Source organism: Gopherus flavomarginatus, chromosome 5 (genome assembly GCF_025201925.1).
Source record: "Gopherus flavomarginatus isolate rGopFla2 chromosome 5, rGopFla2.mat.asm, whole genome shotgun sequence".
Classification (NCBI taxonomy): Eukaryota; Metazoa; Chordata; order Testudines; family Testudinidae; genus Gopherus; species Gopherus flavomarginatus.
Window position 1 is genome coordinate 6,236,531 of NC_066621.1, and position 26,860 is coordinate 6,263,390.

General features: G+C 55.1%; 2 protein-coding genes and 1 long non-coding RNA gene across 5 annotated transcripts in view; 1 reads left to right on the top strand and 2 right to left on the bottom strand.

Annotated features, from left to right (window-relative positions):
* SPTB (spectrin beta, erythrocytic) overlaps positions 1-3,531 on the bottom strand; it is a 125,339-nt gene extending 121,808 nt beyond the window's left edge. The window contains 1 exon segment of the mRNA XM_050956656.1: positions 3,411-3,531. The gene's annotated coding sequence lies outside the window, so the exon portion shown is untranslated.
* A 10,819-nt stretch (positions 3,532-14,350) lies between these two features.
* On the top strand, positions 14,351-25,929 carry CHURC1 (churchill domain containing 1). 3 transcript variants are annotated; one of them, XM_050957031.1, is made up of 5 exons: positions 14,357-14,492; positions 17,475-17,610; positions 21,156-21,226; positions 25,010-25,123; positions 25,734-25,929. In XM_050957031.1, exons 1-4 carry the CDS (start codon positions 14,412-14,414, stop codon positions 25,100-25,102), a joined length of 381 nt encoding a protein of 126 aa, XP_050812988.1. In that variant the 5' UTR covers positions 14,357-14,411; the 3' UTR covers positions 25,103-25,123; positions 25,734-25,929. The 3 variants fall into 3 exon arrangements, with proteins under 3 accessions (XP_050812989.1, XP_050812988.1, XP_050812987.1); XM_050957032.1 differs by lacking the exons at positions 25,010-25,123; positions 25,734-25,929 and adding an exon at positions 23,112-25,001 and having other exon boundaries at positions 14,351-14,492; XM_050957030.1 differs by lacking the exon at positions 25,734-25,929 and having other exon boundaries at positions 14,358-14,492; positions 25,010-25,205.
* On the bottom strand, positions 17,472-19,832 carry LOC127052933 (uncharacterized). The gene is made up of 2 exons (XR_007774906.1): positions 18,659-19,832; positions 17,472-17,635 (listed from the first exon to the last, which is right to left on the bottom strand). It is a non-coding gene; the product is annotated as an uncharacterized LOC127052933 (long non-coding RNA).
* Positions 25,930-26,860: the final 931 nt, after the last annotated feature.

Sequence of the window (26,860 nt, forward strand, 5' to 3'; positions counted from 1 at the left end):
CAGCCCCATGCGATATCCACTAGGCAACACTGCCTGCCCTAGGCAAGGGTACTAGCTGAGAGGGGCGGGGCAGTATGGACAGGTTACGGCTGTCCAGGCTTTCAGATCATGGCAAAGAACGTAACCAAAAAACCAAGCCAGAACGGTAGCGGGATGATGCCAGGCCAGTCTGGGATACTTGCTGAAGGAGCAGAGGGGAAATAGTTAGTAACAGCACAACACACACAGCCATTGCCACCACAGCTGGGGCGTTAGGCCACTCGGCTCTTTCTCTCTCATCGTGTGTTGGTAGCGCCTAGGTACCCCAGCCACAGCCCAGGCCCCCATCTGATGAGGCACTGCAGACACAGAACACAAAAGGCCCTTGGCCTCAGAAAGTTCACTGTCTCCATAAGCGACATGATCCCCCTCACCACAGTGTCTGAGCAGCTCCTAGTCTCTGTGTGCTTCTCTTCACACACCTCTGCGATGGGGAGCAGAGGGACGGAGAGACAAGCTGACATCACACAGGGAGTTTGCAGAGGAGCAGGAAGCTGGATCCAGGTGGTCCCATGTCCAACCTGAGTGCCCCTAACTACGGGGTCACCAAGCCTTTCTCGCAAAGTCTACAAAACCACCGCACATGGACCGGACCTCCTCCGGCCAGCTCTGCCCAGACATTCTGAAGCCTTAGCTCATGGAGGACACAATGTCAGATATTTTCTTTTCGAGCTCTGAACCTTGGCAGCCCTCGGGCACAGACGATGCGCAGGGCCGGCACTAAAAAGCACAGGGAACTGCATTGACACATTTTGACAACATCCAGAAGAGTGAAAGAGCTGACCATTCACTTGGATCATACACTTAGCAACAAAAATGCATCAGGAGGACAACCTCCATCAAACTCAGTGTCAGGACAGCTGTCGGAAGCCAAGCCATGACATCAAGCCTTCCACCTGAGGGTTTGCACATCATATTTCTATACATGAACCGCAGAAAGGAAGCCACTGTTGGGGCTGGGATCGGAGGTGCTCTGGGACCGAGATGTGATCGCTGTGTGCAATGTGGGCCGAGTTAGCATTGCTTCAGGAAGCAGAACTTTTGCATTCCTAACTCTGTGGTCTGTAGATGCTCCGTCACAATACCCAGCTGCATTCAGTGAACAGACTGGAGGGCAGAGAGGGGTGCTCTCTGGCTCACACTTTCACATGCAGGAAGGTGCAATCTGAGGTGCTGCTCCCTTTAAAATGACCAAAGAAATGACAGGGGGCAGCCAGTCAGCCCTTCCTGGCTCCCTTCAGTTTCAGGCCCCACAGTGGCAGAGTACTAGGGTGATCAGATGTCCTGATTTTATAGGGACAGTCCTGATTTTGGGGGGGCTTTTTCTTATAGAGGTCCCTATTACCGCCCACTTCCCATCCCGATTTTTCACACTTGCTGTCCGATCATCCTACAGCGTACACAGCTTGAGAGACAAAACCCCAGAGATGTGAATCGAATGGGGCCCATGCAGAAGAGAACTCGGGCTGGAGGGAGGACTAAACAGTGGGCTAATGTACGGGAAGGATGGGCCAAGGCTAGCTGGACTAGTGGGGAAGCCAGTCAGCTTGGTGAAGGCAGATTTCTCTGCCCAGGGTTCTGACCAGACACAGGCAGTTTCACTCACTTTCAAAGTGCAAGGAGCTGGATGGACCGAGAGCACCAGACACCAACATTGCCATCATGGGGTCTACCAAACAACCCCCAACACGCCGCAGCACTGGGGGAAGTGCCACTTCTAAGGCCTGGAGGAAGCTTCTCCTCAGCCACTGGCCTTCCCCAGGGAAAGGCAGAAGCTCCCCCCACTTCAGACTCATGAAAGATGAGAACAAGCACCAGGATACACTCCATAAGGAACCGTTCTGTGCTGGCAGGGAGCTGCATGCTGACTCCTGCAAGAGGTGCCAGCAGTGGAGGCTTGGCCTGGGCTCTAAGCACCTGAACCCAGATCCACACATGTCATATCAGATGATGGCAGCGGCTCCTTAACAGCAAACACAGGCTGGATTCAAGCCAGAGACCCCCAGAGGAAAGGCTCCAGAGCCCCCTCCCCCCTTTTTATCCAGCTTGTCCTTAGGCTGCAACTACCGACAAGGTGTTGAACAAACACAGGACAAACTGGACAGTCCCTGCCTCAAAGGACTTGCAATCTAAATACTAAATCCCTTGGGGCAGGGGATTTAGAGCACGCCCAGGCACGGAGCGGGCACGCAGACCCGAACTTTGCTCTGTCTGTACCAGATCTTTCCAGAGACGCTACCACTTGGGGCTGCGCTGGGAGAACCCCTGATCCCAGGACACAAACACCGGGAATTGGCTTCTTAGTGCCCCAGTAGGGCAAGGAGAAAGGGACCCTCATCCGGCTCCCCCCAGGAGTCCCTGCGGCAGGGCTGGGGATCAGCCCAGAGGGGCATGGGGGAACTGAAACAACCCCCCACCCGCGCACCTTGCAGAGGCTTGCCAGGAAACTGTCTCCAAGTCCACGCTATAAATAGGCTTCTCCAGGGCGCATCATTCCACGCAGGGCCCGGGCTCCCTGCGGCACAGCAGCCGGCGCCAGGGCAGAGGGCTGGGCAGGTGTCCGGAGCGGGGGGTGTGTGCTGCGGGGGGGGGGTGTCTCCCAGTTCTGTGCCCTCTCTCTGCGCCCCTGCAGCCTCCTCCCTTGCACCCGGCCCCCCCTCCGTGCGCCCCGGATCCAGACTCCGTCCCTTCCCTGCCCCCCGGATCCGGACACTTTCTCCCTCCGTGCGCCCCGGATCCGGACACTTTGTCCCTCCGTGCGCCCCGGATCCGGACCCCGTCCCTCCCCTGCCCCCCGGATCCGGACACTTTCTCGCTCCGTGCGCCCCTGATCCGGACACTTTGTCCTTCCGTGCGCCCCGGATCCAGACCCCGTCCCTTCCCTGCGCCCCAGATCCGGACACTTTCTCCCTCCGTGCTCCCCGGATCCGGGCCCCCTCCCTTCCCTGCCCCCAGGATCCGGACACTTTCTCCCTCCGTGCGCCCCGGATCCGGACTTCGTCCCTCCCCTGCCCCCCGGATCCGGACACTTTCTCGCTCCGTGCGCCCCTGATCCGGACACTTTGTCCTTCCGTGCGCCCCGGATCCAGACCCCGTCCCTTCCCTGCGCCCCAGATCCGGACACTTTCTCCCTCCGTGCGCCCCGGATCCGGGCCCCCTCCCTTCCCTGCCCCCCGGATCCGGACACTTTCTCCCTCCGTGCGCCCCGGATCCGGACTTCGTCCCTTCCCTGCCCCCAGGATCCGGACACTTTCTCGCTCCGTGCGCCCCTGATCCGGACACTTTCTCCCTCCGTGCGCCCTGGATCCGGACCCCGGCCCTCCTGCGCCCCGGCCCCATCCCCGCGCAACTCACGGCCGGCGCGGACTCACCTGTCCAGGGCAGCAGCAGCAGCGCGGAGTCCCGGGCAGCGGCGAGGCAGAGGCGCGGCGGGGCTGGGGCAGGGGCAGGGGCAGCGCGGGGAGCGCCGAGCGGAGCCGCCCAGCCCTGCGATATAAATAACATTATCTGGGCGAGCAGGGACATTCCTGCCCGAGGACAGCGCTGCTGCCCGGCCCAGATAGTCCCGCTGCCTCCAGGGGAGGGCGGGGGGGAGGAGGCGCCCGCCCCGCAATGCAGCACAGCGGGCTCCCAGGCGATGCCCAGCAGCGGCGCCGGGGCCAGCAGGCCCGCACCAGGGTTCGGCCGCACCCAGCGCGGTGCGGCGGGGCTGGCCCTGCGGGAGGCGGTGGGCGGCGGGCGGGGAGACGATGCTGGTGCCGCCGCTGCTGGCAGGCTGGGTGGAACCAGGGCCCACCTCTGCGCTCTGCCGTGGCAGCACCCTGCTGGGCACCCCAGCCACAGAGGGCCCCACGTGGGCCAGAGCCTGGAGCCAGGTCCTGCAGGGGGATCTCACCTAGGAAACCCCACCCCCAGCTTGGCTGGCACAAGGGAGCTGGAATGGCCAAGTTGCACTTGGCAGCTGTGCCACCCCTGGGTATTAGGAGTGAGGGGGGTTAATAACCTCTGCTTGGCCACTGCACCCAGGCCTTCCCCAGGTGAGTCTGCATGCCAGCCTCCCTGGCTCTGACCGGAGACTACAGGGGGAGATTGGCCACCAGGAGGATGCATCCATTTGCCCGAGGTTTTTACCCAAACCTACCTCTTTGAGCTGAAATCGACCTTGTGTCTCTTTAAATCCAGGCTGAGCCGGACTGGCACATCCCCACATTGGCTGTCCGGCTGCAAGAAGAGAACTGTGTCCTGTGCCTTCTGCCCTGCCTGCCTACGGAAGGGCCGAACTAACCCGATACAACACAGGCTGAAAGTGAGAGCTTGAGTCCAAGCACTTGAAGAGCTTCCCAGGCCACTTGTTTCTAAGAAGGGCCTGACGTCTGGAACGGCTGCAAATCTAAAAAACGTTTGGGGACATGGTCCATGGATAGGGCCAGGATTTCCAAAAGGCACCTAGATCCAGATGCTCAGAAAAGCCCAGCATGTCAGTGCTGAGCCCTTCTGATCACCTTTCCCCCCAGGGCTGGGTGCTGAGCCCTTGGAAATCTGGCCCTGACCTGGATGGAAAATTTGGCCCTGTATGTCTGTGCGGTGTCTAGCACCCAGGGGCCGGAGCTTGGATAAGGTCTGGGGGTTCTGTATGAATAACTGTCGATTCCAGTTTGCTCACCCCTGTTAAAGGGCTGGGCCGTTCGCTGCCAGGCTGCGCACGCAAGGGTGCTATACAAAGTAACATCATCAAACAATGGACAAACTAGAGCACAAATGATAAACTGCAGCGAGATCGGCGCAGAACACAAAGCCTCTGCCTGAGCCCAAGGACAGTTCAGATATCGGGCTATCTCAGCTAAACCATAGCAGGGCCAAGCAAGCGGAGTGATTCCCCCTACACCCAGCTGCAAACGCTCAGTCTCTGGTATCTCTAACAGCAGCGACTCCACAACCCCCCTCCACAGCTGGTTTGCTGATAAAGCATTCTGAGGGGCAGCTTCTTAGCGGGTGTGAATTGTCCCAACTCCCTTTGTGGCTCTTTCCTGTAGAGACTTGGGGCCAGATCCTCAGCTGGCATAAACCAGTGTTGCTCTGCTGGCTCCACGCAGCAGCATTCACTTCAATTTACTGCTTCTCCAGTTGGCACCCAAGTCTTGAACCCAGGGCCTTGGCAGCCCTTACGCTCCAGCAGCACCCAGCACTATCAGAAGCGAGAGGCTAGCATACCTCTGCCTCCTCCCAGGGGCCCCACCCACTAGGGGATGATGACTGGCCCCTCTGATTGGCCCAACCATCCTATTTAAGCCAGAAGGAGGCACAGGAAGTTGTCTGAACAATTGGACGACTTCCTGACTGGCTGTTGTTCTGCACCTGACCTGTGCCTTGATCCCTGGTTCTGATTCTAGCTCTGGCGCCTGGCCTGGTTCCTGATTCCGGCTCTGACGCCTGGCCCGGTTCCTGATTCCGGCTCTGATGCCTGGCCTGGTTCTGATTCCGGCTCTGATGCCTGGCCTGGTCCCGCAGGGGCCCCCACGAGAGTTTTTCAGGGCCCCTGGAGTGGGGTCCTTCACTCGCTCTGGGGGCCCCACTCCAGGGGCCCCCCATAGTGGACCACAAGCTAAATATGAGTCAACAGTGTGATACTGTTGCAAAAAAAGCAAATGTGATTCTGGGATGCATTAACAGGTGTGTTGTAAACAAGACACGAGAAGTCATTCTTCCGCTTTACTCTGTGCTGGTTAGGCCTCAACTGGAGTATTGTGTCCAGTTCTGGGCACCGCATTTCAAGAAAGATGTGGAGAAATTGGAGAGGGTCCAGAGAAGAGCAACGAGAATGATTAAAGGTCTTGAGAACATGACCTATGAAGGAAGGCTGAAGGAATTGGGTTTGTTTAGTTTGGAAAAGAGAAGACTGAGAGGGGACATGATAGCAGTTTTCAGGTACCTAAAAGGGTGTCATCAGGAGGAGGGAGAAAACTTGTTCACCTTAGCCTCCAATGATAGAACAAGAAGCAATGGGCTTAAACTGCAGCAAGGGAGATTTAGGTTGGACATTAGGAAAAAGTTCCTAACTGTCAGGGTAGTTAAACACTGGAATAGATTGCCTAGGGAAGTTGTGGAATCTCCATCTCTGGAGGTATTTAAGAGTAGGTTAGATAAATGTCTATTAGGGATGGTCTAGACATTAATTGGTCCTGCCATGAGGGCAGGGGACTGGACTCGATGACCTCTCGAGGTCCCTTCCAGTCCTAGAGTCTATGAGTCTCTAAAACTCTCGCGGAGCCCGGGCCCCCAGAGCTTCTTCCACTCTGGGTCTTCAGTGGCAATTCAGCGGCAGGGGGTCCTTCCACTCTGGGACCCGCTATCAAAGTGCCCCGAAGACCCACGGTGGGGAGTCCTTCTGCCCCGGGACCCGCCGCCAAAGTGCCAGGTCTTCAGCGGCAAATCGGTGGCAGGGGCCCCCTGTGGCCGAAGACCCCAGTCCCTCTGAATCCTCTGGGCGGCCCTGGGCCTGGTTCCTGATTCCAGCCCTGACGCCTGGCCTGGTTCCTGATTCTGGCTCTGACCGCTAGACTAGACAGCCCATGTCCCAGTTCTGATACCAGTTGAGGATCTAATTGAAGATTTTTTCTAATGTAACCCTGGCTTTAACTAATATCATATCTGAATTGTCCCTGAGACTAGAATAACCCATTACTGCCAGGATAGCTCTCCGCTGCCCTCCTGTTACATACGTCTAGAAAGCTGTCATCACACCCCTCCCTCTGATTCACTGTCCCTTTCTGAGTGACCGTCATCCAGGAGAAAAAATCAGGCCAGTATGTAACTATCAGCACTATTTTATTTCAACTGCTGAGTCAAACTGCCCCTAAGAAATAAGCACTGTGACTAACTACATAGACGGGAGTTAAAAAACCCAGTATTTTAATTTGCTTGATTTGATTTTGCTTAATTAACATCTGGCAGTGGCTGCGTATTATCAGCACTCCATTGGCACCAACAGCAGCCAGGCAGCGGCTCTGGCTTTGGTGCTGCCATCGCTTCGGGGGAAACAGTGCAACAAAGTGAAATGCAAATGGCATGTGGGGGAAAGGTAATTAAAATGAAGCAAGTTCTCCGGAGGAAGTCTTCACGGTGAGGGAAACTGTCAGGTCACTGAAGCAGAGGGAACCAACAACGTGCGATGCTCAGAGATGGGAAGGGAACTCGTATTCGCGAGGGAAAGGCCTGTGGAATAACATCTGGAGACCAAGGCCTCTGGACAGCACCGCCCAGTTTGCAGTTAGCTCAGCAGTGGTTTCTAGGCCAAGCAACAACAGAAGGGGATGGAAGCCTTGCAGCTGAGCACGTGTTGACGTAGCTAATTAACAGCACCCAGACACCCTGGTGAGGAGGCCTGTTTGCTGGCAATTCCAAAAATGGGGGGGGGGAATGTTTCGGGTCAAACCAAAACCAATTTTTTAAAAAAATGTGCCGCTAATTTAGCTGTTAGAACTCAAGAGAGAGAGCTTGGAGTGGTTGTGGATAGTTCTCTGAAAACGTCCGCTTAATGTACAGCAGCAGGAGTCAGAAAAGCGAGCGATGTTAGGAACCGTCAGGAAAGGGATAGATCGGGGTGGGCAATCATTTTTGCAGGGGGGCCACTCCACGAATTTTGGTAAGTCATGATAGGCCGCACATTTCTACTATATTAATGGCGTGTGTGTCGGGTCTGGGAGAGAGTTTGGGTGTAGGAGGGGGCAGGAGGTTGGGGGGCAGGAGGGATTACAGGGTCTGGGAGGGAGTTTGGGTGCAGGAGGGGGTTCTGACCTGGGGCAGGGGGTTAGGGTGCAGGAGGGGGTCTGGGGTCTGGGAGGGAGTTTGGGTGCAGGAGGGAGCTCCAGGCTGGTACAGAGTGTTGGGGTGCAAGAGAGGGTGAGGGCTGTGGGCTCTGGGAGGGAGTTTGATGCAGGAGGGGGGTCCAGGCTGGGCAGGGGATTGGGGTGCAGGAGGGGATGTGGGGTCTGGGAGAGAGTTTGGGTGCAGGAGGGGGTTCTGACCTGTGGCAAGGGGTTGGGGTGTGGGGGGGAATGCAAGGTGCAGGCTCTGGCCGGGAGGCGCTTACTGATCGGCCGTGCAGCAGGGCTCAGGCAGGCTGCCTGCGTGCCCTGGCCCCACACTCTTCCCAGAAGAGGCTGGGGCCTGCTGCTGCTGTCACATCTCTGCACACTCCTTGGGGGGGAGGGGCAGCGGGTCCCCGTGCCCTGCCGGTGCCCACAAGCACCATCTCCACAGATCCCATTGGCTGGTTTCCAGGGGCATGCAGAGATGTGCTAGCAGCAGCTGTCCACTTCTGGGAGCAGCGTGGCGCCACGGCATGCAGGCAGCCTGCCTGACCACCCCGCTGCATATCGGGACTTTTAGCAGCCCAGACTCGGAGATCGCAAGGGGGCAGAGGAGGCCAGACAGAAATGTTAGTCATGGTGGGCCAGACAGAAATGCTAGGCCGGCTGGATCTGGCCCGTGGGACATATTTTGCCTACCCCGGAATAGATCATAGAATCACAGAATATGAGGGTTGGAAGGGACCTCAGGAAGTCATCTAGTCCAACCCCCTGCTCAAAGCAGGACCAATCCCCAACTAAATCATCCCAGCCCGGGCTTTGTCAAGCCTGACCTTAAAAACCTCTAAGGAAGGAGATTCCACCACCTCCCTAGGTAACCCAGTCCAGTGCTTCACCACCCTCCTAGTGAAAAAGTTTTTCCTAATATCCAACCTAAACCTCCCCCACTGCAACTCGAGACCATTACTCCTTGTTCTGTCATCTGCCACCACTCACCACTGAGAACAGTCTAGATCCGTCCTCTTTGGAACCCCCCTTCAGGTAGTTGAAGGCTGCTATAAAATCTCCCCTCATTCTTCTGCAGACTAAACAATCCCAGTTCCCTCAGCCTCTCCTCATAAATCATGCGCTCCAGCCCCCTAATCATTTTTGTTGCCCTTCGCTGGACTCTTTCCAATTTTTCCACATCATTCTTGTAACGTGGGGCCCAAAACTGGACACAGGACTCCAGATGAGGCCTCATCAATGTCGAATAGAGGGGAATGATCACGTCCCTTGATCTGCTGGCAATGCCCCTACTTATACAGACCAAAATACCATTAGCCTTCTTAGCAACAAGGGCACACTGTTGACTCATATTCAGCTTCTCGTCCACTGTAACCCCTTGGTCCTTTTCTGCAGAACTGCTGCCTAGCCACTCGGTCCCTAGTCTGTAACAGGGCATGGGATTCTTCCATCCTAAGTGCAGGACTCTGCACTTGTCCTTGTTGAACCTCATCAGATTTCTTTTGGCCCAATCCTCTAATTTGTCTAGGTCCCTCTGTATCCTATCCCTATCCTCCAGCGTATCTACCTCTCCTCCCAGTTTAGTGTCATCTGCAAACTTGCTGAGGGTGCAGTCCATCCCATCATTCAGATCATTAATGAAGATATTGAACAAAACCAGCCCCAGGACCGACCCTGGGGCACTCTGCTTGATATCGGCTGCCAACTAGACATGGAGCCATTGATCACTACCCGTTGAGCCTGACGATCTAGCCAGCTTTCTATCCACCTTATGGTCCATTCATCCAGCCCATATTTCTTTATCTTGCTGGCAAAATATTATGGGAGACCGTATCAAAAGCTTTGCTAATGTCAAAGAATAACACGTCCACTGCTTTCCCCTTATCCACAGACCCAGTTATCTCCTCATAGAAGGCAATTAGGTTAGTCAGGCATGACTTGCCCTTGGTGAATCCATGCTGACTGTTCCTGATCACTTTCCTCTCCTCTAAGTGCTTCAGAATTGATTCCTTGAGGACCTGCTCCATGATTTTTCCAGGGACTGAGGTGAGGCTGACTGGCCTGTAGTTCCCCGGATCCTCCTCCTTCCCCTTTTTTAAAGATGGGCACTACATTAGCCTTTTTCCAGTCATCCAGGATCTCCCCCAATCGCCATGAGTTTTCAAAGATAATGGCCAATGGCTCTGCAATCACATCAGATAATAAGACAGTAAATATCATAATGCAGCTATATAAATCTATGACACGCCCACACCTTGAATATGGGTTGTCCCATCTCAAAAAGCATATGCTGGAATTGGAAAAGGTACAAATGATTATGGGTACGGAACAGCTTCCATATGAGGAGAGATTCATAAGACTGGGACAGTTCAGCTTGGAAAAGAGACAGTTAAGTGGGGGATATCATAGAGGCCTATAAAATCATGACTAGTGTGCAGAAAATAAATAAAGAAATGTTATTTACCCCTTCACATAACACAAGAACCCAATGAAATTAATAGGCAGCAGGTTCAAAACAAACAAAAGGAAGTACGTCTTCACACAACTCACAGTCAACCTGTGGAACTCATTGCCAGGGGATGTTGTGAAGCCAAAACTACAGCTGAGTTCAGAAAAGAACTAGAGAAGTTCATAGAGGATAGGTCCATCAATGGCTATTAGCTAAGAAAGATGATCAGGGGTGCAACACATGCTGTGGATATCTCTCGCCTCTGACTGCCAGAAGCTGGGAATGAGCGACAGGGGATGGATCACTTGATGATTACCTGTTCTGTTCATTCCCTCTGGGACACCTGGCACTGGCCACTGTCAACAAACAGGATACTGGGCTAGATGGATCATTGGTTTGCTAGTATGGCCATTCTTATGCTCCTATGTTCTTATGCATCTAACCCAAAGTTGTTTTGAGTCAAACAAAACATTTCACTTCAATTTTGATCATTTTTACATGTTTTTGATGGTTTTAAAATAAAATTAAAGCAGGCTTTGAAATATCAGACTCAGAATGTTTCATTTTGAAAATGTCAAACAAAACGTTCCAATTTCTTTGTTCCTCTCTTTGTTTAGGATTTTTTTTGACTGAAACACGTGGGTGAAACTGGTGTGAATTCACACAACGCGTCAGTGTCACCCATTCTGCATTTTATGCTGGAAAAATGTTGTGGATGAAAAATGTTGCCCGGCACTAGTAGCCATTAGGGCGGCCAGCTCTCTTCACACCAGAGTCCTCAATGGAACAGCTCCTCTTAGGAAGCACTAGGGAACATGGGAGGGCTGAAAGGAAGGAGCCCTCTAGGGTAACCAGATGAGAGACATGAAATATCGGGTCGGGGGTGCTAGCAGAGCAACAACAACAACAAAAAACCTCAAGAGATGGCGGTGGAGGAAAAAACAAAAGCAAAACAAAAAAAAAACCCAAGAGCCCCGGGAACATAGGAAAAATTGGTGGGGGCTGAGCACCCACCGACAGCTCCACGCCCCGCCCCCCCGCACCAGTTTGTCTTCGCTCTGCCTCCACCTCCCCTGAGCTGAGCTGGCTGCCACATCCTGCTTCTCCCCCCTCCCTCCAGAGCTTGTGCCCCCATACAGCTGATTAGCGCAAGCCTGGGAGGGAGGAATGAGGAGGTGCTGCATGCTTGGGGAAGAGGCGAGGCCAGGGCAGGGATTTGGGGACGGATCCAATAGGGCAGTGAGGGGGCGGGGCTGGGGGCAGGGCCAAGGCAGGGATTTGGGGAGGAATCCCATGGGGGGAGGGGCAGAGCTGGGATGGAATTGGGGTTGGGGGGTGCAAGCTCCCTCCGCCTGGGCGCCGGGGGGCAAAATATCAGGACAATTCACGTCCTGACCAAAGAACAAACAAGTAAATATCGGGACAGTCGCGATAAAATTGGGACATCTGGACACTCTAGAGCCCTCTGATTCTGTCATCTCTGAGCATCCCAGTGTCGCCTGAACGTTTCTAAAAACACATAGTCAGAGACAGTAACGCTAGGGTAGGGATCCCACCGACTTCATTGTGGTCTTCCTAGAAACCCTAGCAAAGGGCAGCTCTGACTGACCACACACTGGTCATCACATCTTGCTGCAGCCAGGAGCTGGTACTAGTGCGTGGAGAGGTAACGTACACATGAACTCCGTCCCACAAGCTTAATGCTGCCCTCTGAGGCTGGCCAAAGTGATTTAGCCAGGGCTGCCCTAGAATTGGGGATTCTGTTTTGGGGGGTTATTCATTTCATTTGGGGGAGGTCAGCAAGTTCTGAGTTCTGTGTAGATGTCCAAAAATCAGGGGAGGGTTTGTTTGGGGGGGGGGGGCGGTTTTCTCTTTGATTCTGTAACACGGAGATTTTTATCAGGTACTTCCCAAAACTCTTGCCTAAACAGGATCTATTTCAATTTGTATTCCATATATAAAAATAACAAACGTGTTAGCTGAAGCTTTGTGTCTTTGTTATCAAACGCTTGGTTTAGCATTCACTGCCTTTGTTCCCTAGTGTGTTTTCACAGTATTGTTTCAAACAGCACTACGTTAAAGTGCACTAGGGAACCTTTAGTGCTCACCAGCAGGGTCTACACACCACAGAGCACCCCTGTAGTCCGCATTTATTGGCTAAATACAAATTCCATTTTTTGGGTATCTGGGGTGTCTTATCAGTGTTTCTCAGATAAAATCGCAAGGCCTACATACGGAAGGACAAAGTAAATGTGCCATCTGATGAGTTGTGCATTCTCTCATTGCTGTGCACGCCCTTCACGGCGTAAGAGACAGCTGTACGGACTGGTGCAGAGATTAATTATGGTAGTTGCCCCAGCCCACTCTGCAACCTGAGAGGTGCATCTGCAGCCAAAGGGATCACGAACCCCCCATTTCTGTGCAGAGTTACATGGATTGTGTGAACAGAGGAGCACAATGCTTTCTTCCAGCCATTGGGATTTGTAGCGTATATCACAGTGCACTACAGGGCAGATTTCGATCAGATCTCTGGACCGAGTTCCTCTGGGCTGTGTGCACTGGCTCCTTCCATGACTTTGAGGGGCACTGTGCACTGCCAGGGGTTCTCTGCTCAGTGTCCCCCTCTGGCTCCCTCATTATTAACGTAATTTGAGGCCTGGGTCTAGTGTAGGGGTGGGCAATCATTTTTACAGGAGGGCCACTCCATGAATTTTGGCCACACATTTCTACTATATTAATGGAGTGGGTGTGGGGTCTGGAAGAGAGTTTGGTGCAGGAGGGGGCTCCAGGCTGTGGCAGGGGGTTGGGGTGCAGAAGGGGGTGCGAGGTGCAGGCTCTGGTCGGGAGGTGATTACCACAGGTGGCTCCAGGCCAGTGGCAGAGCAGGGCTCAGGCAGGCTGCCTGCACGCCATGGCCCCACACTGCTCCCAGAAGTGGCTGCGACCAGCTGCTGCTGTCATGTCTCCGCGCATCCCTTGAGGGTTAGTGGATCTCCACATGCTGCCCAAGCCCACAAGCACCACCCCCGTAGTTCCCATTGGCTGGTTTCTGGCCAATGGGAGCTGTGCCAATGGTGCTGGGAGTGGGCACAGTGCAGGGAGCTGCCTCCCCACCCCGCCAGGGGCACACAGAGATGTGACAAGAGCAGCCATCCACTTCCAGGAGTGGGGTGGGACCATGGCAGGCAGGCAGCCTGCCTGAGCATCCTGCTGTGCCACGGGACTTTTAGCAGCTCAGACTCGGAGATCGCGATGGGGCAGAGGAGACCAGACAGAAATATTAGTCATGGTGGGCCAGACAGAAATGTTAAGCGGGCCGCATTCAGGCCACAGGCTGGATTTTGCCCACCCCAGTCTAGTGGTTCCTGCCCTTTAGCTGAGAGGCTGGGCCATTAGTCTTGGGTGGGCTGAGCCCTGTCTGTCCCAGTCCAGTAACTCTAGGGGAGGGGGCTGGCCATGCCTTTGCTGCTGACACTTCTACTGGAAGAGGAGGCTGGGGCTGCTGTTAAAAGAACAAACATAGGGATCGGGGCAGGGAAGGGGTTATGGGCACTGGCGCTGACATGGCAGAGCCCCTCCTGCTGCAGCTCTGCACACATACTGTATGTCTTCACAGTCCTTAAACACGCACAGAGACCACACACCTGAAAGCCTTGCTTCAGCCTAGGGACAGCCCCACACAACTGTCTAACACCTCCCCCACTGCCCGACCCTGGCCCCACAGGCCACAGCCCACTGCCCATAGGCCACGCCCCACTCCCAACAGACCCCCCCTTGACCCTACAGGCCACGCCCCACTCCCAATAGGCCACGCCCCATTTCCAAAAGACCCCCCCACCTTGATGCTGCAGGTCACGCCCCACAGGCCACACCCACTCCCAACAGACCCCCCCTTGACCCTACAGGCCACGCCCCACTCCCAAGAGGCCACGCCCCCACTTCTCCAGACCCCACCCTAGGTCCTGAGTGACTCTCCAGAGCCCAGTTCCGACCCTTCAGGACACGCGCACACCCTCAGGCCACGCCCACACGCCCCGGCTCCGCCCAGGCCCCGCCCCTAAATCCTCCCGGGCGCGCGGGGCCGGGGCTGGCAGCTCTCGCGAGACGCGATGCTCCCGGAAGCCGGAAGAGGCGGTGGCAGCGGCAGCGTGATGTGCGGGGGCTGCGTGGAGACCGAGTACCCGTCCCGGGTAAGGGGCGGGGCCTGGAGCCGGGACTCCTGGGTTCTCTCCCCAGCTCTCGGGGGAGGGGGCTGGAGCCGGGACTCCTGGGTTCTCTCCCCAGCTCTCGGGGGGGAGCCGGGACTCCTGGGTTCTCTCCCCAGCTCTGGGGGGGAGGGGGCTGGAGCCGGGACTCCTGGGTTCTCTCCCCAGCTCTCGGTGGGGGGGCTGGAGCCGGGACTCCTGGGTTCTCTCCCCAGCTCTCGGGGGAGGGGGCTGGAGCCGGGACTCCTGGGTTCTCTCCCCAGCTCTCGGGGGGGAGCCGGGACTCCTGGGTTCTCTCCCCAGCTCTGGGGGGGAGGGGGCTGGAGCCGGGACTCCTGGGTTCTCTCCCCAGCTCTCGGTGGGGGGGCTGGAGCCGGGACTCCTGGGTTCTCTCCCCAGCTCTCGGGGGAGGGGGCTGGAGCCGGGACTCCTGGGTTCACTCCCCAGCTCTCGGGGGGGGGGGGTCTGGTGGGTTAGAGCGGGGGCTGGAGCCAGGACTCCTGGGTTCTGTTTTTGACTTGATACCTAGGGTGCGTCGCTTCCATCTCCCTCTGTGAAGTGCGCTCTCCCCCCCCCCCCCCGCCCCAGCCAGGGTGGGCTAGAAGCTGCCCTGGGTACCTTTGGCACCCAGATGCACCCAGGGGTGCTGCTGGAACAATTTGTATACGGGGGATGCTGAGAGCCATTGAACCAAATTGTAAGCCCTGTATGTAATGGAAACCACTTCAAGCCAGGGGGTGTGGCAGCACCCCCCACACCCCTAGTTCCAGCACCTCTGGATGCACCCTGTGTGCAGCCCAGGGGAGTAGTCTGATCTCTGCTGGGTTTTAAGGGTGCGGTTTTCAGGCCTAACTGCTCCCACCAAAGTCACTGGTAAAACTCCTTGTGATTTTAATGAGTGCAGACCCAAGCCAACACCAGGCACTTCTGAAAATCCTTCTCTTGTCTGGACCTGCCAGGTGTCAGGATCCCTATCTCCCTGCATGGCCTGACACAAACTTCTGCCCATGTCATAGCAGGGGGTAAAGGCAATGTGAAGCTGCCTAAGGGATAGGAAGTAATACTGCAGACAATGCAATGCCCTTACATAAAGCAGCCATGCCCCCGCCTCTGGGATAGTGTTACCTTGAAAAGAACAGCGTACTGAGATGGTAACAAAAACAATGGGGGCATAGAAAGACTTCTCTGTGAGGAGACTGAAAAGATGGGACAGTTTAGAGAGGAGTTAAGTAAGAGGGAACACAACTGAGATATGCAAAAATATTAACGATAAGAGAAGGCAAATCAGGGCCTTCCTTATAGTAACACAAGAACAAAAGAACATTCAATGGAGTTCAAATACAATAGATTTGAAATTATAAAAGGAAATAATTATGCTTTAGAAAAACCTGTGGAACTCATTGCCACAAAGTATTGCTGAGACCAAGAGCGTAGAGGAATTCAAAGAATTGGACACATGGCTAATGAGCTTATACACAATTATAGTAGAACCTCAGAGTTACGAACTGACCAGTCAACCATGCACCTCATTTGGAACCAGAAGTACGCAATCAGGCAGCAGCAGAGACAAAAAAAAAACCCCAAAACAAAACACAAATACAGTACAGTACTGCTTTAAATGTAAACTACTAAAAATATAAAGAGAAAGCAGTATTTTTCTGCTGCGTAGTAAATATTCAAAGCTGTATTAAGACAATGATTATCTGTAAACTTTTGAAAGAACAATCATAATGTTTTGTTCAGGGTTATGAACATTTCAGAGTTACGAACAACCTCCATTCAGGTATAGGGCTTTTCAGCCATAGATCTCAAAGCAGGTCAGTATCATTACCCCAATTTTACGGTTGGGGAAACTGAGGCACAGATCTTGACATGACCTGCCAATGAGGGATATAAGCCCTCATGTTTCAAGGCATAAGCCGGTCACTAACTGACTGGATTATCATGAAACTCCACTCAGGAAGGTTATTCCCAAATTGGCTACTGCTGGCTTCCTTGCACTTTTCTCTGAAGTATGTGTTACTGGACTAGATGTCCCACTGACTCTGGGATGACATTTCAGATGTTCTTGTTTACCTCTGTGTTCTTACCTCCCCCCAATCCCCTCTGTTATTCCAGACTCATTGAATGTACCAGTCTAGTACTGGGTACAAACGCCAAAGCAGTTCCCATCAGAGCGAGATCCCTGAGCTAGTCAGGGGAGGGAAGCTGAATCAGCCAGCAGCACCTGCCTGCCAGGAACGTTTGTGTAGATGTGATTTGTTAGACATGGAACGTGGGTGGCTCCAAGACACTCTGGTGGGATGGCTCCATGTTATGGGCATTCTGAAGTCACCGGTGTCTTTCTTGCTCAGTTGCTGGTTTCCTGCTCTTGGATCTGAACACTCTCTCTTTCCGGGGTCACTGCAACACTCTCTCTCTCTCCCCACCCCCAACCCCACTTTTTTTAGGTACATAAAGAAAAAGTAAACCATTAACTTTTACACAAGCTGGCTAGTCCCAGGTCATTGCCTCCTGAGTACCAGCGAAGACTGCACTATTGTCACCCTTCCCTTTGTTCGTCAGTGGTTTGAGCATTGGCCTGCTAAACCCACAGTTGTGAGTTCAATCCCTGAGGGGGCCATTTGGGGATTTAGTTGGGGATTGGCCCTGCTTTGAGCAGGGGGTTGGACTAGATACCTCCTGAGGTCCCTTCCAACCCTAATATTCTATGATTCCTGCTCAGGGGCCTTCAGGGAAACTGCTGTGTCAGTTAGCAGCTGGTGAACAATTTGCCTCCCTGAACTCCCACATAGTTCCTGCAGCAGGGGGGCGCACTCCACAGTTTGGGGACCACTGTCCTAGCCCTTGCGTGTGCTGTCAATAATTTCCACTAAATACAATGTTGGGACAAATTGAAGGGGCAAGGTTGGGTGTTTGACAATAGCATAGGAACGAAGGTGAATAGGTTTCCTCTCAATACTGTAGGGTAACACCTGCCTGGAGAACGGATCCTTCCTGCTCAACTACGTGGGGTGTGTGGAGTGCAACAAGAGGGACTTTGTGCTGATCGCAAACAGAGCAATGGAGGAGGAGGATGGAGAAGAAATCATCACTTATGACCGTAAGGAGTTCCCCTTGTTTGTCACCTCCACTGAGGCCATGTCTACATCTAAAATTTTGCAGCGCTGGTTGTTACAGCTGTATTAGTACAGCTGTATAGGGCCAGCGCTGCAGAGTGGCCACACTTACAGCAACCAGCGCTGCAAGTGGTGTTAGATGTGGCCACACTGCAGCGCTGTTGGGCGGCTTCAAGGGGTTTCGGGGAACGCGAGAGCAAACCGGGGAAGGAGACCAGCTTCGCCGCGGTTTGCTCTCGCGTTCCGCGAACCACCCTGCAAACCGCAGGGAAGGAGACCTGCTTGCTCGGGGTTCGGGGAACGCGAGAGCAAACCGGGAAAGGAGACCAGCTTCGCCGCGGTTTGCTCTCGCGTTCCGCGAACCACCGTGCAAACCGCAGGGAAGGAGACCTGCTTGCTCGGGTTCGGGGAACGCGAGAGCAAACCGGGAAAGGAGACCAGCTTCGCCGCGGTTTGCTCTCGCGTTCCGCGAACCACCGTGCAAACCGCAGGGAAGGAGACCTGCTTGTTCGGGGAACGCGAGAGCAAACCGCGGCGAAGCTGGTCTCCTTCCCCGGTTTGCTCTCGCGTTCCCCGAACCGCCGAGCAAACAGGTCTCCTTCCCTGCGGTTTGCAGGGTGGTTCGCGGAACGCGAGAGCAAACCGCGGCGAAGCTGGTCTCCTTCCCCGGTTTGCTCTCGCGTTCCCGGAACCACCCTGCAAACCGCAGGGACGGAGACCTGCTTGCTCGGGGTTCGGGGAACGCGAGAGCAAGTCGGGGAAGGAGACCAGCTTGATTACCAGAGGCTTCCTCAGGTATGCTGGGATACCTGCTTATTCCACGGAGGTCAAGAAAAGCGCTGGTAAGTGTCTATACTTGATTACCAGCGCTGGATCACCAGCGCTGGATCCTCTACACCCGAGACAAAACGGGAGTACGGCCAGCGCTGCAAACAGGGAGTTGCAGCGCTGGTGGTGCCCTGCAGATGTGTACACCTCCTAAGTTGCAGCGCTGTAACTCCCTCACCAGCGCTGCAACTTTCTGATGTAGACAAGCCCTGAGTGTGTGCAGAGCCACAGGCTTTAGGAACCTGAGCTGCAGAGGGGGTGAAGCGTCATGTTTGATTATTATTATACCTGTTGTGGAGAGGGACAGAGTTTAGTACTTGACTTGAAAAAGTTACCAGACATCTCATAGCCAGAGGGTAGTAGGAAGGATGGCTGGGGCTCCCTAAAGAGATCTAAGGCAGTGACCCAGGTCCCCAGCTGTGGGGAAGGAGAGGGTTGCTGACATTTCTACTTTGCTGCTATCCTGTGACCTTCCTCATGAGCTTCGCTTTCACATAAATCCCTGACTGGAAAGTGTCTAAGGCCTTGTCTACCCACAAAAATTGTACGGCTTAAAGTGTCCCAGTGGGGTTCCTATACCAGTCGCTGGGGGTTAAAGCCGGACAAATTCAAAATTGCCAATAAGGCCCACATTTCTAACCATGCCATCGGAGGAGCCAAGGGAAGGGGTCACTGCTCCTTCTCAAAGGCTTCAGATCCAGACTGGAGGCCTTTTGGGAAGATCTGCTTTAGCCAAACACAAGTTACTGGGCTCAGTGCAGAGAGAACGGCATGAAATTTTCTGTCCTGGGCTAAACAGGAGGTCAGGTGAGATGATCTAATGGTCCCACCTGGCCGTAAGCTAGCGTGGGTGCAGATATACCAGTACAAAGGTGTTTATACCAGTATAGCGCGTCTCTCCGGGAAAGGGAAGGATCTGTTCTGATATAACGGTCTATGTGAGGGGTTGTATCAGTAGAAATATGTTGGTTAAAAGAAAAAAATCACATCCCCTAGCCAACCTAGTTACAGCAGTACAAAAACTGTGTGGTGTGGCTACAGCCAGGTAAACGTGTGCTTAACTGTTCTCAGAATCTGGGCCTGAGGCTGGAGCTCCTCTCCCTACTCCAGGGCTGGAGGAGTCTCTGCTACTGTACGCTCCTCCCTCCCCCTGCAACCTCTCCGCTGCGCTGCTGCTGCTGAGACAGGGCTGGTCTCCAGAATCTCTCCCCTGCCTGTTTGTGTGTCATCCTCACCTGTGATTAGCTCCAACGTCTGCCTCTGCTGCTGCTCACTGCTCCCAAGAAACCCTGCGTGAAATTGATGGGATTCTGGACAGCTTCACTGATCCTCATAGGGTTGAAAACAGCTGTCGTGAAACTGACCAGAGTCTTGTGAATGTCAATCTACTGCTGCTCACAGCAGCAGAGGAACCGGAGCTAACTGCCTGCAAATGCAGGGAAGCAGCTCTGTATCTGTTCGCATTCTGCAACCATGCCAGGTTAATGTTTCTTTTTTAGAGCCTAAATTCTCCAGCAGTTGATAGCTTAGCTCTCGCTAATCACCAGAGTAAACCTCCTGCTTGCCACCTGTGTGACGATTTTTTTGTAAGCCAGGCAGAATGTGAGGAAAGAGGGCTGAAGGGATGTGGAGAGAATGGAGTTGTGTTTGATTATCAGTATCACTGTCTCTTTTAAAATGCAGGAAAGAGTTCTCAGCTTGGCCTTTGTTAGTGTATGTTACATTTACACTCTTTCCAGCGAATGGACAATTTCCATCTGTATTGGTGCTCGTGGAAGGCCCTAGATTGTCCCCCCTGGATTCTAAAATCCAGTGACAGTCCAGACTTCTCCCTGAAGCCCGACCACCAGGGAACCTCTGCAGGGCTAAAAGAATCATTTGCCCTAACCCATTCAGCGCCTTGGCCTCCCGGCTGAGACTGAGGTGCGGGTGGGTTTTGCAAGGTGGCTTTAGCTTATGTCCCTCAACTCATTTGATAGAGGCCTACAAATAGTCTCAAACTAGAAACGATTTCTGTGGGATTTAAACGGCCAAGTTAATGACTTTGGTGGCGCTCCAGCCAGTTGCAGGGTCAGAGCCATAGTTGCACTTGAGCGTGAATAGTTGAAATGAACGTGCGTTGTAGGTTGACACAGAGGATGAGTGGGAATGGTTAAAGGTGGCGTGTTTCCATTAGCCCCGAGTTTATACAGTGCCTTTCCCCAGTGATTATGGGACCCAAGGAGCGTGCGGATTTGGGGAATATCAGGGAGTGAACGATCTCCTTTTCTGTTCAATGGCCAGGCTCCAGTGGTTAGAAAAGTTAACTGCTTTTGAACGATGTGCCCTGCTCCTAGCCAAAAATGGCCCAGGCCCTTACAGCAAAGGTGAAATGTTATGTAGTAAGACAAATTCTCCAGGCATTTGTGGGGCTGCGAAATACAAATTTTGGAATTGCTTTGGTGAATTCACAGGATGTATTGGAAAACTGGGGTGGATCTAGCCCTAGAGGAGCCAGAGATATTTGGCCGTGCCTCTAAGACGATCGCTGCCCTCTTGGACCAGAAGGGCTTTTTGTCACTGACGCAGGGTAGCAGGTCCTTGATCTCAGATCGGTGCAATTTTCAGTCAGAAGAAATTAGATTTTACCCGCCCCAAGTTGTGGTAAGTGAGGTTTCCCTCCAAGCAGGCGATCCTTGTGAATCTCTGGTTTTCCTTCCAGATGTGTGTAAGAACTGTCATCACATGATAGCCAGGCACGAATACACATTCAGCGTGGTGGACGATTACCAGGTATGTTGTCTTGCATGCTGTCATGGAGCCCTAAGATCAGTGCTACGGCCATAGGCGCCGACTCCATGGTTTCTCTGGGGCTGGAGCACCCAAGGGGAAAATCAGTGAGTGCAGCTCCCTGCTCCCCACCTCCCACCCCAGCTGACCTCTGCTCCACCTCCTCCCCTGAGCACACCACAGCCCCGCTTCTCCTCCTAGCTCCCGGTGCTTGCCGCTGTGAAACAGTTGTTTTGTGACAGCAAGCGCGGGGAGGAGCCGGGGCCAGGATTTGGGGAAGGAGTCCAATAGGGAGAGAGAGAGGGCGGAGTTGGGGCAGGGACTTTGGGGAAGGGGTTGTAATGGGGGTGGGGCAGGGGTAGAGTCAGGGCAGGGCTGGGGGCCAGCACCCACAGGCCCCAGGAAAAGTTGGCACCTATGGCTACGCCCCCAGCTTTGGAACCAGCCCTTCAGCATGCTAGACCCCACAGGCGTCTCGCTCTTCCTGCAGCGCGGGTCAGCTGGCTTCACCACCTCCTTTGACTGCACCTTTGCAGCTCCAGCCCTCCTGCTTCACACCATGAGCTCTGCCCAGCACGTCCAACTGAGCCAGGCTTGACCCCTCTTCAGGGACCGTGCATCTCAGCAGTATCTGTGGTGACACTCGGTGTTATCAAAAGAGCTGGGTTTGGCAGTCAGCTGTTACCCAGCACAGGAGGGCCATAGGTGAGCACAGAGAAGTGAAGGTTAAAGCACGGGCACGGCCCAAGTCCGTCCTGCTCAGCCCAGAGCCCAGCCAAGCTGTGGTGAACACCTCTGTTCAGGCTCTGCTCAGTCTGACCTCCTTGGTCAGTTCCCAGGTGAGACCCCCGACTCCTTCCCACAGCCAACTCCTCACCCCATCTTCCCAGCTCTTTGTTCTCCTGCTGGGGGGTTTGCTCAGCCTCCCTGCTGAGCGGTGGGGAAATCCATCCCCCTCTGGGGTGCAGGTTGCTAGGTGTCTGTGTCCTAGTGGTTGGCTTTCCCATTGGTGTCTTGGATTCTTCATTGATGGGGGTGAGCCTTAGCCAGTCCTTTTTAACAGCCCATTCAGGCTGATGGAGCTGCTCGGGGTCTGAGGTTCCTAAACCGAGGCCTCCACAAGCCGAAGTTGAGCACTTTTCTGTTCCAAACCTGGAGTCGCTGGAGTGTGCTCCCATTCTGGATGTCGTTTGCTCTTTGTAACCACCAGAGGAAGCGAGCGGGCTCGGAGGGGCGTGTTTCCAGTGGCCGGCCCCTGGAAGCTGCTGCTAGCCACAGCCCTTGCACTGCCAGGCCCTCACTACTTGGAGGCCTCTATAAAGCTGATCCCTGCTCTGCTTTCCGAGGGGCTGGGCTGCCGGTCCATCTCAGGGGCTGTCGTCTGATACTGGCCCTGGCCAGCGTTGGGCAGTCCCAGTGTCTGTGGGTGGGAGCAAGTCTGACTGTACCTGCATTGCCTGGGGCGGGATGGGACTGCCTGTCGGTCCCTTGGCGAGCTGCTGCGGAGAGTAAGACTAGCCGTCGGCAGCTCCTGCTGAAAGTGTGAGCACCGGTTGGGGAGATGCAGCCGTGGACTTCAGGGGCGCTGCTGTTGTGAAGCAAAGGAGGGCGTTGAAAAGTTACCATGCACGCTGGGGGGGTAATCAGTCAGATCCCCTGTGTCATGTTCCAGGAGGTATAACTAGGAGGAGTGGGGTTAGGGAAAAGGAAAACCGAGCTAGTTACATTCCTTAAGCTTTTAATCCTGACACCTCCATTAAGGAAGCATCTCATCAAATGTCCTGGTCCATATTTAATGATTTGGGAGGCGAGACCTGGGCGCAAACCCTGGCTCCCACACCAGGTCTTGGCAAGGGGCCTTGCCTGAGCAGCGTGTGTTTTAACGCAGCCAAAGGCAAGATCAGACGACTAGGAACAAGGAGTGCAGGTCGCACCTATGGGATGGGGACCTGCATCCTGGAAAGCCTTCGCACTCCCAGTGCAAACCAGGTGGCTGAGTCCCAGCATAGTGCCGCAGCCGAGGTGGTGTGCAGGATCCTTCGGCGTGCGAGCTGGGAATATCCAACACAAGTAAGGAGGTGATGTGACCTCTTTGGCATTGGAGAGACTGTGCCCAGTGCTGCACAGAGGATGTTACAAAGGGGACAGGGCTCAGAAGAGAGCTAAGAGGAGTCTTCAAGCTCTGTAAAACCTGCCTTCTAGCGAGAGACTTAAAGGAACCCAATCTGTTCAGTTTAGCTGAGAGGTGACTTGATCACGCTTCCAGGGAGGAGATTTCTGCTAGCAGGGGGCTCTGTGATCTACCAGAGACTGGCTGAGCGTGATCCGGGGCTAGGAGCTGAAGGGAGGCACGTTCAGACTAGAGATAAGGTGCCGGTATTTAACAGGGAGGGTCGTTAACCATCAGAACCACTGACCCCAAGACGGGGCAGGTCCTCCGTCACATGGCGTTTGTAAATCCAGGCTGGATTGTCTCTCTAAAGCTCTGCTCTGGCTCAGACCGGAGTTCTGTTCTGGACGCAGGAGTCGCTGGGGGAGGCTCTCTGGCCTGGCTTATATAGGAGACAGAACAGTCCCTTCTGGCCTTGAAACGTCCAAGGGCAAGTCCCTTTTCCTGCTTGCTTCCGTCCCCAAAGCCCTGGTCAGTAGCTGTGCGCCGGCTGGCGGGCGCTCTGCATGCCCTGATTGGGTTAATCCATTCCCCTCGCTGGGCCAGTGGAGCCCTGATCTTGCTCGGAGCTGCTAGTACCGAGGCAGCGATGCCCAGCGAATGTGCTGCTCTGCCTGCCTGGCATTGCGGGGAAGGGCTGGTCGGTGTGGCTGTAGAGTGAGTGGACAGTGCTGATGAAGGGAGGATGGAGACAGCCTGCTGGGCTGGCCCCAAGCTCTGGACTAGTCTCCCTGGGGGAGCCGTGGGTGCCCCAGCTCTTGGGATGTTTGAAACAAGAGCGACTACCCCAATGACTGTGGGAGAGGGAGCAATCCAGCCCTCGCCCTGCAGAGAAACCCAAGGGCCCTGTAGGTCTGGTCGCCGGTGAGGCCTTTCGAAGCCCTCACTCAGGGCCAGGTGCCCAGTCCGTCTCTGGCTCTGGTGCACAGCAAAGCTGAGTGATAGTGGGGAGGCAGGTTTCCTACTGCCACAGCCATGCTCTGCTAGTCCATTGCAGGCCAGTCTGGGCGAAGGACTTTCCTTGATCTCTCAGGCCAGCCTGCGAGAGTCCCTTGCCAGCATGACTCTTGGTTGGGCACCCTGCTGTGCCGCATTGGAAGGGACTGAACGCTTGTCGCCATGTGGCAGGGTTGGCATCTGCGCTCCCTTGTGGCCCACTGTGGCACTGCTCATCTGGCCTCAGTTTCCCTCCAGGTCTTCACTGGTCAGCAGCCATCTCCAGTCTGGTCTGGTGCCGTGGTGGCTTGGCCCTCTGGCTAAATCACAGCAAAGCTCTGCCCCTGCAGGGGTATCCAAGTTGCAAAACAAATACAAGGAACTCAGAAAGGAGGGTTGGCCGGGGCTGGACCCCCATCCTACTCAGGGTCCCTTTTCTTATTAACACTTGCCTGGGCTCCCAGCTTCAGGCCCAGCCCCACTTCCTCAGGGAGGCCCTGACCTGCACCCAGTGAGAGCTGGAGATCTCCCTTTTAGCTCCTCCCTCCAGGCCTGAATCTCGGCAGGGTGTAGGTGCGTTCTCCATCTCACACACATGCCCGGGACAAAGGATTCCCAGCCCTGCATCTGGAAGCGGGCCCCCCTTTGCCCCCGCGTGAGCGCCCTCTGTCTTGTTGCAGGAGTACACCATGCTGTGCCTGTTGTGTGGCAGGGCCGAGGACTCCGTCAGCATCCTGCCCGACGACCCTCGCCAGACGGCCCCCTTGTTCTGAAGCTTCAGCCGCCGCCTCGGGGTGGGTTTGCATCCAGCCTCGCTAGACTGTTGACAGAGCGATGGCGGGTTACAGTCATTAAACACGTGCCCTGTGTTGTGAACGTGAGTCACCCCACGATCCGGCACCCCACTCCTCCCCAGACTCGGCATCAGAGACGCTCAGGACCCTGGCCTGGAGGAATGAGCGGGGAGGGGGGTGTAAGCCAGGCTGCTTGGAGGACTGGTACTGTGCTGGGGAGCATGCCGAAGGGGAGGGAGTGGGATGGTCCTTGGCACAAACCAAGGTAACAGCTGCTGTCATGTCCATGGTGCCCGGCCTGGGATCCCACCCCTGGGAGGTAATTTTACAGCCGACAGGCAGGGGCACTGCATGGATCTATAGTTTCTAATGAAATTAGACCCGGCTGACAGTAGCAGAGCCCCACGAGGCACGCCCCTGCGTGCCCCCCATAGGAGTCCAGAGGCTGGTACACCTGCTCTCCGCTCAGCTGTCCCTGCGGTCGCTTGGAATCCTCCCCCACGCCGTGGCCCAGGACCACGCAAACTGGGCCAAGGTTAGAGCCGTAGCAGGAGACTTGCCAGCAGCTGTGGCCAGGCTGCTTGGCTAACAAGCAAGGTTTCTTGCCTAGGGCCTGTAGTCTCCCTCTGAATGGAAGGGAAAGGTGGCTCCGGATCTCCTGGCCAGCCTTCGCTGAGGGGCGTCCAGTGCTGCTGGCTCTCCTGGGGGTGACCGGCTGCAGTGTGGTGGTCCCCTTTGGAGAAGAGCACCGCAGGCAAGTTGTGCTTGTGCATGGGTGGGTAATAAACTGGGAGAGCTTTGGGGCACTGGTGGTGTCTTCAGAGGCGTCTGTCCCATGTCTAGCACGGTGGGGCCCTGATCATGCCTGGCGCTGCTGCAGCCTCTCAGTGCCACCTGCAGCCAGCCCAGCCCCGGGGGAGTGGGGATTTCTCCAGGAACTGACTCATCCCCGCAGAGGCCTGCATTCCTTTATAACCCGCTTCCCCCCCTCCGGGCTCTGGTGGGGCCCTGTGGTGAGTCAGCCCTTCTGCTGCCTCTTGTCCCGCTCACCGTGGGGCAAAGAGCGGGGCCTGTCGATTGCAGTGTTTGCTGACTACCGCCTTGCCAACACGGGGTGCTATGGACACATCTGTTTGCCATGCTGCTGGGAGACCAGTGAGGGGCCCTGGCCCCTGCTGCAGGATCCTGATTGCTTCACACGAAGCCCCAGAGGTTTACTCCTAGGGCAGGTTCTGGGCTAGATGGAATGAAATTCCTGGGTGGGTTTGTTGGTGCAGTTGTTCATGACAGGACTGCGTGGGGCTCGCTGGGCTGTTTTCTGTGCCCCCTGGCAGAGGGAAAGGGGCTGTGCTGAGTGAGGTGCCTGCACCTGTTCCACCGGGGGGGGGGAGGGGGAGGGAGGGGAGGCAGGCAGTGAAGTGAAGTCACAGAAGGAAGCCGCACAGATCCACAGCATTAAGCTCAGCTGGCTCCCTGCCACCCTGGTGAGAGCCAACCCCACCACTGCAGAGGAAGTGAAGGCACAGCAGTGCAGAGTCTCCACTGGCCCCGCACCCTGAGGGGCGGTCAAGGCTGGACGTTTCTGTGCTGCCCCATGGGAGGATCCCACCCTGCACACGAGTGACTAGCTGGGTGCTTTTGCTTGGCTTTAATACGGAGCGCCTTGCTGGGGCGTTTCCACCAGCCATCTCCAGGCACTGTACGGAGGAGTCTCCAGAAGCATCACACACACACACA